Source organism: Mauremys reevesii, linkage group 1 (genome assembly GCF_016161935.1).
Source record: "Mauremys reevesii isolate NIE-2019 linkage group 1, ASM1616193v1, whole genome shotgun sequence".
Taxonomy (NCBI): Eukaryota; Metazoa; Chordata; order Testudines; family Geoemydidae; genus Mauremys; species Mauremys reevesii.
The window spans coordinates 218723728-218735102 of NC_052623.1; the positions used below are offsets into that span (position 1 = coordinate 218723728).

General features: G+C 47.8%; 1 protein-coding gene across 1 annotated transcript; it reads right to left on the minus strand.

Annotated features, from left to right (window-relative positions):
* Window positions 1-1168: 1168 nt before the first annotated feature.
* On the minus strand, window positions 1169-2373 carry LOC120403039 (zinc finger protein 211-like; the record flags this gene model as incomplete). The annotated part of the gene is made up of 1 exon (XM_039533696.1): window positions 1169-2373. A coding segment is annotated over one exon (798 nt), but the record flags the coding sequence as incomplete, so codon positions are not given.
* Window positions 2374-11375: the final 9002 nt, after the last annotated feature.

Here is an 11375-nt window from a genome sequence, read left to right on the forward strand (position 1 = left end):
CTTCTTGTCCAACAAGGCAGCCAGACTGGGACCCATAGGCATGGAATGGTTCTGAAGGAATCAGCTGTTTCTCTCTAACTTCATCTAACTTTGGATCCAAACAGTAAAAGACAGTTGTTCCCAATTTAATCATAGCACCCTTTAGGAGTGTGATCAATGCCACTTAACTAGGGAGCAGCATTCCAAAAATAGTTTACCAGGGCCACAGGTCACCGTAGCTTCCATCTCTGGGGTGAAAATCAACCACCACTATCTGCAATTTCTACCTGAGGTCTTGTCAAATCTTTGACCTTACTTGGAGTAATGTTACACTTCTCTGGAGTAAAATTCTTCACCAACCACACAACAGATCAGTAGCAATAGTGAGGTATAACTCCCCCTACTATGCCCTTTTATGTCTTTAATCTGGTGGCACAGATTTAAAATAGGAACTAAATTCAGGTATGGCTTAGAATCCCTGTAAGACACCAAAAGGCAGGTGTCTATTAAAAATAGGTATCTTTCTGCAGCTATATCACATTCAACATGGATTTCATTTTCTACACATTTGCAGCATCTCCCACGGGTGAGCTGAAGAGAAATGTCACTTCCATTTTTCCCATCTCTACCTAAAAAGGGATTGCATTTCCCAAATAATAGGTAACATGCAGCTGATTAGGAAGGAGATATCTTCAAGAGTGACCTCTTGCAGGGCCTGGGCCAGAATTGCTTTGGGAGCCAAATGCATGGGTATTTTACTTAGTTCCAAGTCATTTACTAGGGAATCCTGTTCCCAGCCCTTTAGAAAAAAATACTGACCTAACCAATTGAACAACAGGGGGATTGGGATGGTGATGGGGAATAAGGGAATCCCTCTGACTTACCCTATCTTCTTCTGTTGTTACAGCAGGGGAAATGACATTTTTTCCTATCTCTGCCCTGTTCCTGCTCTGTCTTATAGTTCAATATATTTTAAGTGAGGAAAATAGTAGCAAAAGTATCTGCTCCCCAGCACAACCTGAAGCAACATCAGAGCAACTGAGAATGAAACAATTTGTTCCCCAAGGGAGAACTCGATGACTAACAATTGCTTTGAAATGGAGGAACAATATAACCGTGATGCTCAGGGTTTATTTAGACTAGGAAGTGATGGAGTTTAGGTCAGGTCAAGGGGAAAGCTAATGCCAACCACTGCACCTGGGCTGCATCCGCACTACAACTATAATTGTCTTTTTACACCAAGATCACTAACTTGAGCAGCCAACGCCATGTACAGTCCTAGTGGATGTACGGAACAGGTAGTTTTTGCCTCAATGTAGCTTGTTGGGATTAAACCTCTCTCCCTCCACCTGGAGCTGATAAACATGCCTGGCTGGAGGGACACACACTCCTATGACTCAAAAGGAAAGGAGTTGATAGAAAAAAAAAATCAGAGGATTGACCCCAAAGAAGGGTGAGCTGCCAAAGGCAGAAGCAGGCAACTCATCTGGGGGAGCTGAGGCGCCATGGTGAAGATGGTGTAAAAATCACTATGTGGGAATTAGCAAATGTGATTTAAAAAAAAAAAAAAACTTTGGCCAGCTCTAGTCAAAGGATTTATAACAGTTCACTCATGTGGATTTTGTGATGTCTAATAAGGCTTGAGCTCTGATTGAAGCTTTTCCCGCACTCAGAGCATGTGTAGAGTTTCTCTCCTGTGTGGATTCTCCTATGTGTGCTCAGGGCAGAGCTCTGACTGAAGCTTTTCCCACACTCAGAGCACGTGTAGGGAGTCTCCCCTGTGTGGATTCTCTGATGTCTGATAAGGTGTGAGCGCCAACTGAAGCTTTTCCCACACTCACAGCATGTGTAGGGCTTCTCCCCTGTGTGGATTTTCTGATGTGTGATCAGGGCAGAGCTGTGATTGAAGCTTTTCCTGCACTCAGAGCATCCATACAATTTCTCATCTGTGTGGATTCTCCTATGTGTACTCAGGGCAGAGCTCTGATTGAAGCTTTTCCCGCACTCAGAGCATCCATACGGTTTCTCACCTGTGTGGATTCTCCTGTGTGCGCTCAGGGCAGAGTTCTGATTGAAGCTTTTCCCACACTCAGAGCACGTGTAGGGCGTCTCCCCTGTATGGATTCTCTGATGTCTGATAAGGTGTGCGCTCCAACTGAAACTTTTCTGACACTCAGAGCATGTGTAGGGCATCTCTCCAGTGTGTATTCTACGATGTGTGATAAGCTGTGAGCGCCGACTGAAGCTTTTCCCACACTCAGAGCATGTGTAGTGCATTTCCCCGGTATGGATTCTCTGATGTCTGATAAGATCTGAGCTCTGACTGAAGCTTTTCCCACACTCAGAGCATCCATACAGTTTCTCACAGGTGTGGATTCTCCTATGTGTGATAAGGTTTGACTTCTGACTGAAGCTTTTCCCGCACTCAGAGCATCCATATGGTTTCTCACCTGTGTGGATTCTCCTGTGTGCGCTCAGGGCAGAGCTCTGATTGAAGCTTTTCCCGCACTCAGCGCATGTGTAGGGCATCTCTCCTGTGTGGATTCTCTGATGTCTGATAAGGTGTGAGCTCCGACTGAAGCTTTTCCCACACTCATGGCATGTGTAGCGTGTCTCTTCCAAGTTGATTCTGTTGCATGGAATAAGGTCTGAGTAGCTACTGTAGTTTTCCTCTGGCCTCTGCTGAGTCTCACAGGCTTTTGTGTTTTCTGGGAGTGCACAACTCCTGGAAACATTCCCTTTGAATCTTCCTGATAACATCCAATGTGGTTCTACTTGCACAGCATCTTCCTGCTGGGGTTTCTCCTCCTCATTCTCACTCACCATCCCATCACCGGATGGGAGACAGAGAGAATCCAGACATACGTCACTCTCTGCACAAGAAAAAAAGGAAATCTCAGAGAGAGGAATGGAAAAAGGGATGAACAAACCAAAATATGTGTGGGAGAGATCAAACTTATCAGGAGCTGATTTTCCCCAAATCCTTCCACAGAGAAGAGAGGAAGGGATCAGTTCTGGGTCCTCATTGCACCATAACTCTCAGGGGAAAGCGAGATTGGGGAGCGACCTGCTGCCAATTGTCAGTCAGAATAGAAGGGAAGCCATGAGTGACATCTGCCATAACGACTCCACTTGTGCAGGGAACAATCCTGAACATGAAGAGCTCACAGGGTCTTTGTAGGGCATCACAAATGTTTCCTGCATTCCTAAACAGTTGTTGAGTTGGTTTAACCAATTCCTCACCTCTGAAGGCAGCTCTCAGGAGCACTTCTTTCTCAGAGCCCTGGAGGTCCAGGACCCATGGCTCTTCCCCTCGTTCCAGTTGTGAGATCACATCAGGTTTGAAAATTGGAAACCCTACTTCAGGCAAAGAAAACAAGGGAGGTTAGTGGAATTTGTGGGATACATGTCACAAAGAATATTCCATGGTTTTAACCCCAGCTCATTTTTAAGCAGTAACATCTGTAGCCCTCAGAATTAATCTGCTTGCATGCACAAATATATCTTTTCGTATAAGTACTGTATTGTGATAGGTTTATTAATTCATATTAAAAGTAAGTTTGGCTGTAATGCAAGAAACCCACAGGCCAAAAACCTGCATTTTAAGCTAAAGCAAAGTTAGCATATCTATATCCTGTGCCCTTTTACCCAGAAAAGCAAAGATGACCTCTTTAACTTGTTTTTCCTATACCCAAATAAAGTACCTACGCTTAGTTCTAAGACCCTTTACCTAGACCAATAGACAATGAAGAATGGCATAGGGGATTTTTCAAAGTTGTACCCACAGACTTAACAAGTACACCACAAGTGCGCAGATACCTGTCATCCATATGCACATACATATTAGCCTATGGAGAAAGCGTACCCTAACATTTCTATGGGGGAAGAGTGAAATTTGGGCAGAAGAGGAAGGATTTCCGGCATTTATTTCTATAACCTACCTCACTATGGTACCCCCACCCCCACCTCGACCTCCTCCTTCTTCACTGCACTTCACCATCTTCAACTACATATTCATGCTATCCATCTACGACAGCTATTAACCAGGCCGCACTTACTTTCTTTTCAAACTTTAAGTTCAAAAGGGACTCGGCTAAGCTTGGCCTCTCTAAACTTTATTTTAGCTTGTGTATTAGATTATTTAGTTGAATTAAAAAGTAAATTCTAAAGTAGCTTTGACAGCTCTTCGCATTAGTTTCCTCTGCAAGAGCTGTGAAACCGGAACCGCTGGAGGCGAGGCCAACACCAATTTATCAAAACAGGGTGTGAATATTAACCAAAGTTTGCAGCACATAATATTGTATTATCGTATGTATCTCTTGGATAACAGTAATACAACTGTAACTCTGTAACTCTAACTGTTTTACAATTTACTTACTGTTTAATTGATTTTAATAAAACATCTTTATGACTCTATCTGTCTCAGTGTGAGCTTCCTGTCATACCCCCGAAAGTGCCTTTATAAATTCTGTGGAACCTGATTCAAAACACGAACTTTTATCTTCTGCTCAAACTGCCGAGCCTAAACCCACATTAATTAATATAAATGATTAAGTATTATTATTATTAAAATTAATTACGAAACAAATTAAATTAAGTTGGTAAATCAAATCAACATTACTAACACACCCCAAATAAGGCTACGCATCCCAAGGCCATCTTCCTTGGCTCAAAGTGGCAGGAGAGTTATTATTATAATAAATCATATTCATTACCTTAGTGTCTAAGGGCCAACTAACAGTAGGTCCCCATTTTGCTTGGCAAAGTACAAAGAACACTAGATGGCCTATGCCGTGAAGAATTTACAATCTAAATAGACAAGACAGACACAGAATGGGGGAAGGGGTAGAACCCACTGTTAGTATAGAGATATTCAGGCCTGCCTGTAAAGCCTATACTTTAAGAACTTAGGTGTATTTTTATCACTTTGTCTTTATACCCCTGTAACTAGCTAAAAATCAAAATCTCAGTCCGCCTGTGTATGGGCCTTCTCTCACTAGGATCATCTGAGGCCTTGTTCTTAGGTTAAGGCCTTTGGCTAAGCAGCAGGGGCAGCCATAAGCCGGGAAGCGAAGGGTCACATCCTCACATCGCAAACCAGTCACACTGATATAAGGTGCTATTGGGCTGTTAGGAAGAAAATCCTGTCTGAATAGTGCCCATCACCACCAGATAAAGAAAAGATCTTAAGATGGTTAAAGAAAACTAGTTTGATAGCAGCCTGTCTAGCAATAAATCACTTATCAGTGGTTGTGGTTCTGAAACCCTCATTTCTGTATTGTTTTATCTTTATGGCCACCACTTTTACCTTGTTAATCAGTCTGGTTCTCTAATTGTTTCTGTCTGCTGTATAATTAATTTTTCTAGGTGTAAGTTAATTAGGGTAGTGGAATATGCTTGCTTGGAAATAGACCCAATAAACATTGCATTATCTGTGCTTCGGACTTCTGGTCTTTTGCCGCTTGCTGTCTGCGTGACAAGAACCAGGGAAGTGGGAGGGTGAAGGGACAGCCCTCTAACAAAACTGACATGGCCTGATAAGCAAGAGGTAAGCCTTAGAGGAAGGTTTTAATACACTTTGGAACTGATCAAGGATTCCCATGAGGACTGATGGTAAATACACATTTAGACCCTTTTGTTGTTTTACAGCTTTTCCCCAGAAGGCTTAACCTCTGGCACACTGTCATGGATCCATAGGATCTGTGCAATGTCCTGGCTTTTAAACAGTCTTTGGGAGGTGCCCCCTGAGTGTGCCAGACCCCCAAGGGGTCCCACTCTTCCACAAGGATAGGCCATGTAGCTTCAACACCTGAGACTGAGCCACTTCCTTAGTGCTCTTCCTCCACACTCCTCTCCACTTCTTCCCATTACTCTCAGCCAGCACCACCTCCCGGCACCCTGGGAGCTTCTTGTGTTCCCTCTTCATTTCTCACTACCTCCTCCCTCTCTGCTGCTTCTTAGCTCTAACCCTGCACACACCCTCCCCATATCTGGGCACCCCCAAATTATCTACTCCCCCCCTTCTCCTCCCCTCCCACATCTCCGTTCTCCGTGCACCGGTGGGGTCCTGAATGGAAACATTATACGCGCTTCTATCAAAAGAGGAACTCATCTGACTGTCACACAAGCCATGCATGAGTCATACACTTATTTACTCAATTTAGAATGCTACAGGTGGCGTATTTTCCTCTTAAAAGGAGGAAAAGGCATGAAAGCTACAGTTAGTAATATAGTTATTAATGTAGCCAATAAGGGTACATTAAATGCAATTTTAAAATGACTGATGGCACCAAAAAGACACATGTCCAAAAATGATACTAGTGGGTGGGAGATAAGGCAAAAAAAGGGGGGCAAGGAAACTTGTCAAAACGTGTATGCTGAATAAATTTACAAAGTTATTATTACTCAGGTTCTTTAGAGACCCCACAGCTTCTAGTAACCCAGGGGACAGGACTCCTTACCCAGCAAGACCACCGTCTCATAGTTCTCCTGCATGACATCCCTATAGAGGGCTCTCTGAGTGGGGTCCAGCAGAGCCCACTCTTCCCTGGTGAAATACACAGCCACCTCCTCGAAGGTCACTGGCCCCTGAAAGAGAAAGGGCCCAACACTCAGTACCTGCTGCCCCACTCACAACCCCACTATTCACAGAACAGCAGCACCAGGTAAATGGAAGCTCCGGGAGGCACATGTTAACAGAGTCCCATCCCCACCTTGCTTAGAGCAGCCAGGAGGCATCAGAGGGCAGAAAGAGAGAACCTTTGTGTCTCCCAGCTGATAGACTGAGGCAGGGTCTTCACATTTATCACATACCTACTAGCCAGGGCTTGATATAGGAGATGGGGCTGCCTCTGGACCGTACTGGTGGCTCCCTGGTAGGAATCCCAACACTCTCCAAATAAAATGTATGGAAGAAAGGGGAAGTCAACAGTAAAGAATGTAAGTTAGAAAGTCAGAATTGTAGAAAATTGGTAAGGGAAGCTATCAGAAATCAATAACCAATCAATGAAAATAAGAAGGAAGTTTTTAAAAAGTATATTAAGTACAAAATTAATCCTAACAACGGTAGTGGTAAATTACTAGATGGAAATGGCAGAATTATCAAAATAATGCAAAAGAGGTAAACGAGTTCAATAAATATTTCTCTCCTGGATTTGGAGAAAAACAGATGATGTAACTCATATCATAAGATGTTGATGACAACAGTCTTTCCATTCCAACAATAACTCACGAGGATGTTAAACAGCACCTATTACAGTTAGGTTTAAAGAAGCAGGTCCAGATAACTTGTATCCAAGAGTTTTGAAAGACCTGGTGGAGGACTGTTAATGTTGATTTTAATTAGGACTTGGAACACTGGGGAAATTCCAGAAGACTGGAATAAAGCTAAAGCTGTGCCAATATTTAAAAAGTGTAAAAGAGATAACCCAGCTAATTACAAGAGTGTTAGTCCGATACTGGGCAAGATAATGGAGCAGTGAATATGGATTTAATTAATAAAGAATTAAAGGAGGGTAATATTATTAGTACCAATTAACAAAGGTTCAGAGACAACAGATCCAATCAAACTAACTGGATATCCTTATTGGATGAGATAAAAAGTTTGGTTGCAACTAATAGAATTGATGTAATATACAAAGACTTCTGTAAGGCTTATGACTTGGTTCAGCACAACATTTTGACTAGAAAACTAGAAAGATACAAAATAAACACAGCATACATTAAACAGATTAAAAACCATGCTTGAGTAGATTTCTTTCTAGGGGGTTCCCACAAGGATTGGTTCTTGGCCCTGTGCTATTTAACATTCTTTTCAATGACCTGGAAGAGAATATAAAATAATCACTGATAAAGTTTGCAGTTGCCAGAAAGATTGGGGTTGGTGGTAACTAATGAAGTGTCAGTAGGTTCAGGCTTCAGCACTGGAAGTCTGGGAAGTTTTCCCAGCCCTAGCTAGAGGGTTATTTCCTGTTCCACAAAGAGGGGAAGTTCCATTCCCAACTCCTGTGCCTTGAAATTAGGCCCTGACACTACACCCCACATTCAGCATAGTGGTATGATTATCAAATGATTAGGACAGAATTAAGATGCATTTTGTGCAAGACGTGTCATGTTCAGTGTCATTGGAATAGTTATGATTGGCTGAATATGACTGTCCTATTGTGTGCACGTATCATGTTCCTATCTGAAGTTAAGGATATTGACTATGTATCTGTATTTCAAAAGTGCTTACTCTGGGTAACACCCACAATGAGCCTTTCAGGTACAACAAAGAAGCCAGACAGTGTTGATGGCTCATCAACAAAGGCAATGGACCTTCCTCTGAATGTTTCAGACAGCCTATTAGTCATGGATAGTATGACTCAGCAGGGCATGTGACCAGACCATATGACAGTAAACTCCATATTGGTACCTGTATTTTTCAACAAACTAGACTGGGAACTGAGTTTGGAACAAAGGGTTCTTCTTGGAGTGATTGCTCCTATGCATTCCATTTAGGTGTGCGCGCCGCGTGTGCACGGCTCTTCGGAACATTTTTACCCTAGCAACCCCTGGAGTGGCGCCGCTATGGCGCTGGATATATACCCCAGCCGGCCCGTCCGCTCCTCAGTTCCTTCTTTCCGCCCGTGACGGCTAGTAGGAACAGTGGAGTGCTCCCTTACCTCCACAGCCCTAGCGTTCTCAATAGTTTTAGTGTATATAGTTGTTAATAGTTTGTTAGATTTCTTGTTAAAGTTGTATAGTATAGTAGTTAGGGAATTAGAGGGGTTAGCCCTCTTCTTCCGCCCCGGTGCGGGCTTATGCCCGGAGCACCGGGATTCAAGCCCTGCGTGGCTTGCCAGCGGCCCATGCCGGTGAGTGACCCGCACGACTCTTGCCTCCGCTGCCTCGGAGAGTCGCACCGGTCAGATAAGTGACCCATTTGTGTGGCTTTCAAGCCTCGCACGAGGAAGGAGCGGGACTCTCGTTTAAAACAACTCCTTATGGAGTCGGCTCTCCAACCTCCGGCACCAGCTCCGTCGGCGCCGAAGCCGGCCTCAGTGAGCAGCGCACCGGCAGCACCGAGCCGCTCCGGTGCCGACACGTCCCGGCACCCGGCACCGCTCCCTCTCCCCGGGGAAGAAGCAAAAGGTGCCGAAGACGGCCGCTGCAAAACAACAGCAGAAGCCGTTAGCCCAGCCGCCACCGACTAAAACGGTACAGGCTGAAGCCGTGCACAAAAAGTGCACCGGGCCGTCGACTCCGGCTCCGCAAGGGCCGTCGAGTCCGGCACCGCCCAGCTCCCCGGTGCCGACCGAGGAAGAGCTGAGGCTCCCGTCCACGCCGGAGGCGTTCGCAACGGCGAGGGAGCTGATTGACCTCACCGCTGATGCGGGCCATCAGCTACCGGCACCGCCGGTGCGGACAGTCAAGTCCATTGGAAAGCCAATGATGATGCGCCCTCCTTCTCCTGGCGGCCGAGGTGATCGGAGCACCATGATCCGCTCTCGCTCCCGTTCTCCCTCAAGAAGGCGATCGCCACCGCACCGGGCCCGATCCGCACGACTGTCAACGTCGAGGCGCCGCTCCCCATCTCGTCGCCGGTCGCAGTCCCGGTACCGCTCGCAATCGCGGTACCGGTCGCACTCCCGGCGGTGTTCCAGGTCCCGGTCGCCAAGTCGCCGGCACCGCACCAGGTCCGGCTCCAGACATCGCGGACGATATCGCGATTCGCGCAGCCGCTCAAGGCGCCGCCGATCGCGCTCGAGGTCAGTCTCCCGGCGCCGCCGGTCGAGCTCCCGGCGCCGCCGGTCGAGCTCCCGGCGCCGCGCCTCGTGCAGATCTCGTTCGCCGATCAAGCCACATGACGACCGGCACCGTCCATTGGCACCGGAGAGACAGTTTATCCTGGCACCGGATGTTCATCCGGGTACCACCACGGCCCCTCCCTGGCCTTCGAGGGAGCCCTCAGTTGCTTCTCCGGAGGGCAGCGCGGTAGACTTCAGAGCGGGGTCTATTCCACAAGACCATGGACCTCAGCAATGGGGGTTTTGGGTACCCTGGGCCCAACATGAGCAGGGGCCTCCCCTTCCACCGAGACAGCCAGGTTCGGCGCGTTCGGTGCCAGAGGCCACTGTAAGCAGGCCACCCCCGTCTCCCACGCCACAATCTGTCCCCCGCGATACACCGTTGGGGCATGAGACACTGGCACCGGGCAGACCAGACGCGGAGCCAGCTCCTGAAGAGGTGCTGCCTGGTCACTCCTCGTCCTCCTCTGCCGATGAGGCGGTGGCGGGGGCGTCGCCATCAGAGCCCCCGCCGATAGACCTCAAAGCGCACCAGGACCTTCTTCGGCGGGTAGCGAAAGCCATCAATCTGCCAATCGAGGAAGTCCAAGAGGTCGATGACCCCATCACGGACGTCGTGGGAGCAGACGCCCCCGTGAGAGTAGCGCTGCCATTCATCCGCACAATCCAGCGGAACAATGCCGCCATCTGGCAGTCGCCCTCCTCCGTCCCTCCCACGGCACGCGGCGTAGAGAGGAAATATTCGGTACCACCGAAAGGGTACGAATACCTTTATGTCCACCCGACTCCGGACTCGTTGGTAGTCCAATCCGTGAACGACCGGGAGCGTAACGGACAGCCTGCCACTGCGCCGAAGTCAAAGGAGTCCAGGCGCATGGACTTGTTGGGGCGCAAGATTTACTCCGCGGGCGGTCTCCAACTCCGCTTCGCTAATCAAATGGCCCTGCTCTCCCGGTATACCTTTAACATCCTGGGATGCCTGGGAAAGTTCGCGGAGCTGACCCCACAGGACTCCCGCCGGGAATTCTCGGCGCTCCTAGAAGAGGGCAAGTTGGCCTCCAGGACCTTGATTAAAGCTGCGGTCGACTCAGCGGACTCGGGGGCCAGGACTGTGGCGTCCGGTGTGACCATGCGACGCATCGCGTGGCTACAGTCATCCACTTTGCCACCGGAGGTACAATATACCCTCCAGGACCTCCCCTTTGAAATGCAGGGCCTGTTCTCGGAGAAAACTGATACGAGAATTCAGACCCTGAAGGACGGACGAGTGGCAATCCGTACTTTGGGGATGCATACACCAGCCACTCAGAGGCGTCCGTTCCGGCAACAGCCCTATCGGCCCGGGCCGCAGGCCAGGTCTCGGCCATTTAATAATCGCAGGGCCCCATTCCGCCGCAGACCATCGGGCGGGCGGCGTAACCAGTCTCAAGGCTCGTCCAAGGCTCCTCAAGGTCCCAAGTCGACCTTTTGATGGGACGCCCGAGGACGGCACACCACTCTCCCCTCAGGATCCATCCCCGCTGTTTTCAAGTCGCCTTTCCCGCTTCCTCCAGGCGTGGTATTCGGTAACATCAGATGGCTGGGTGCTCAACACCATCCAGCACGGCT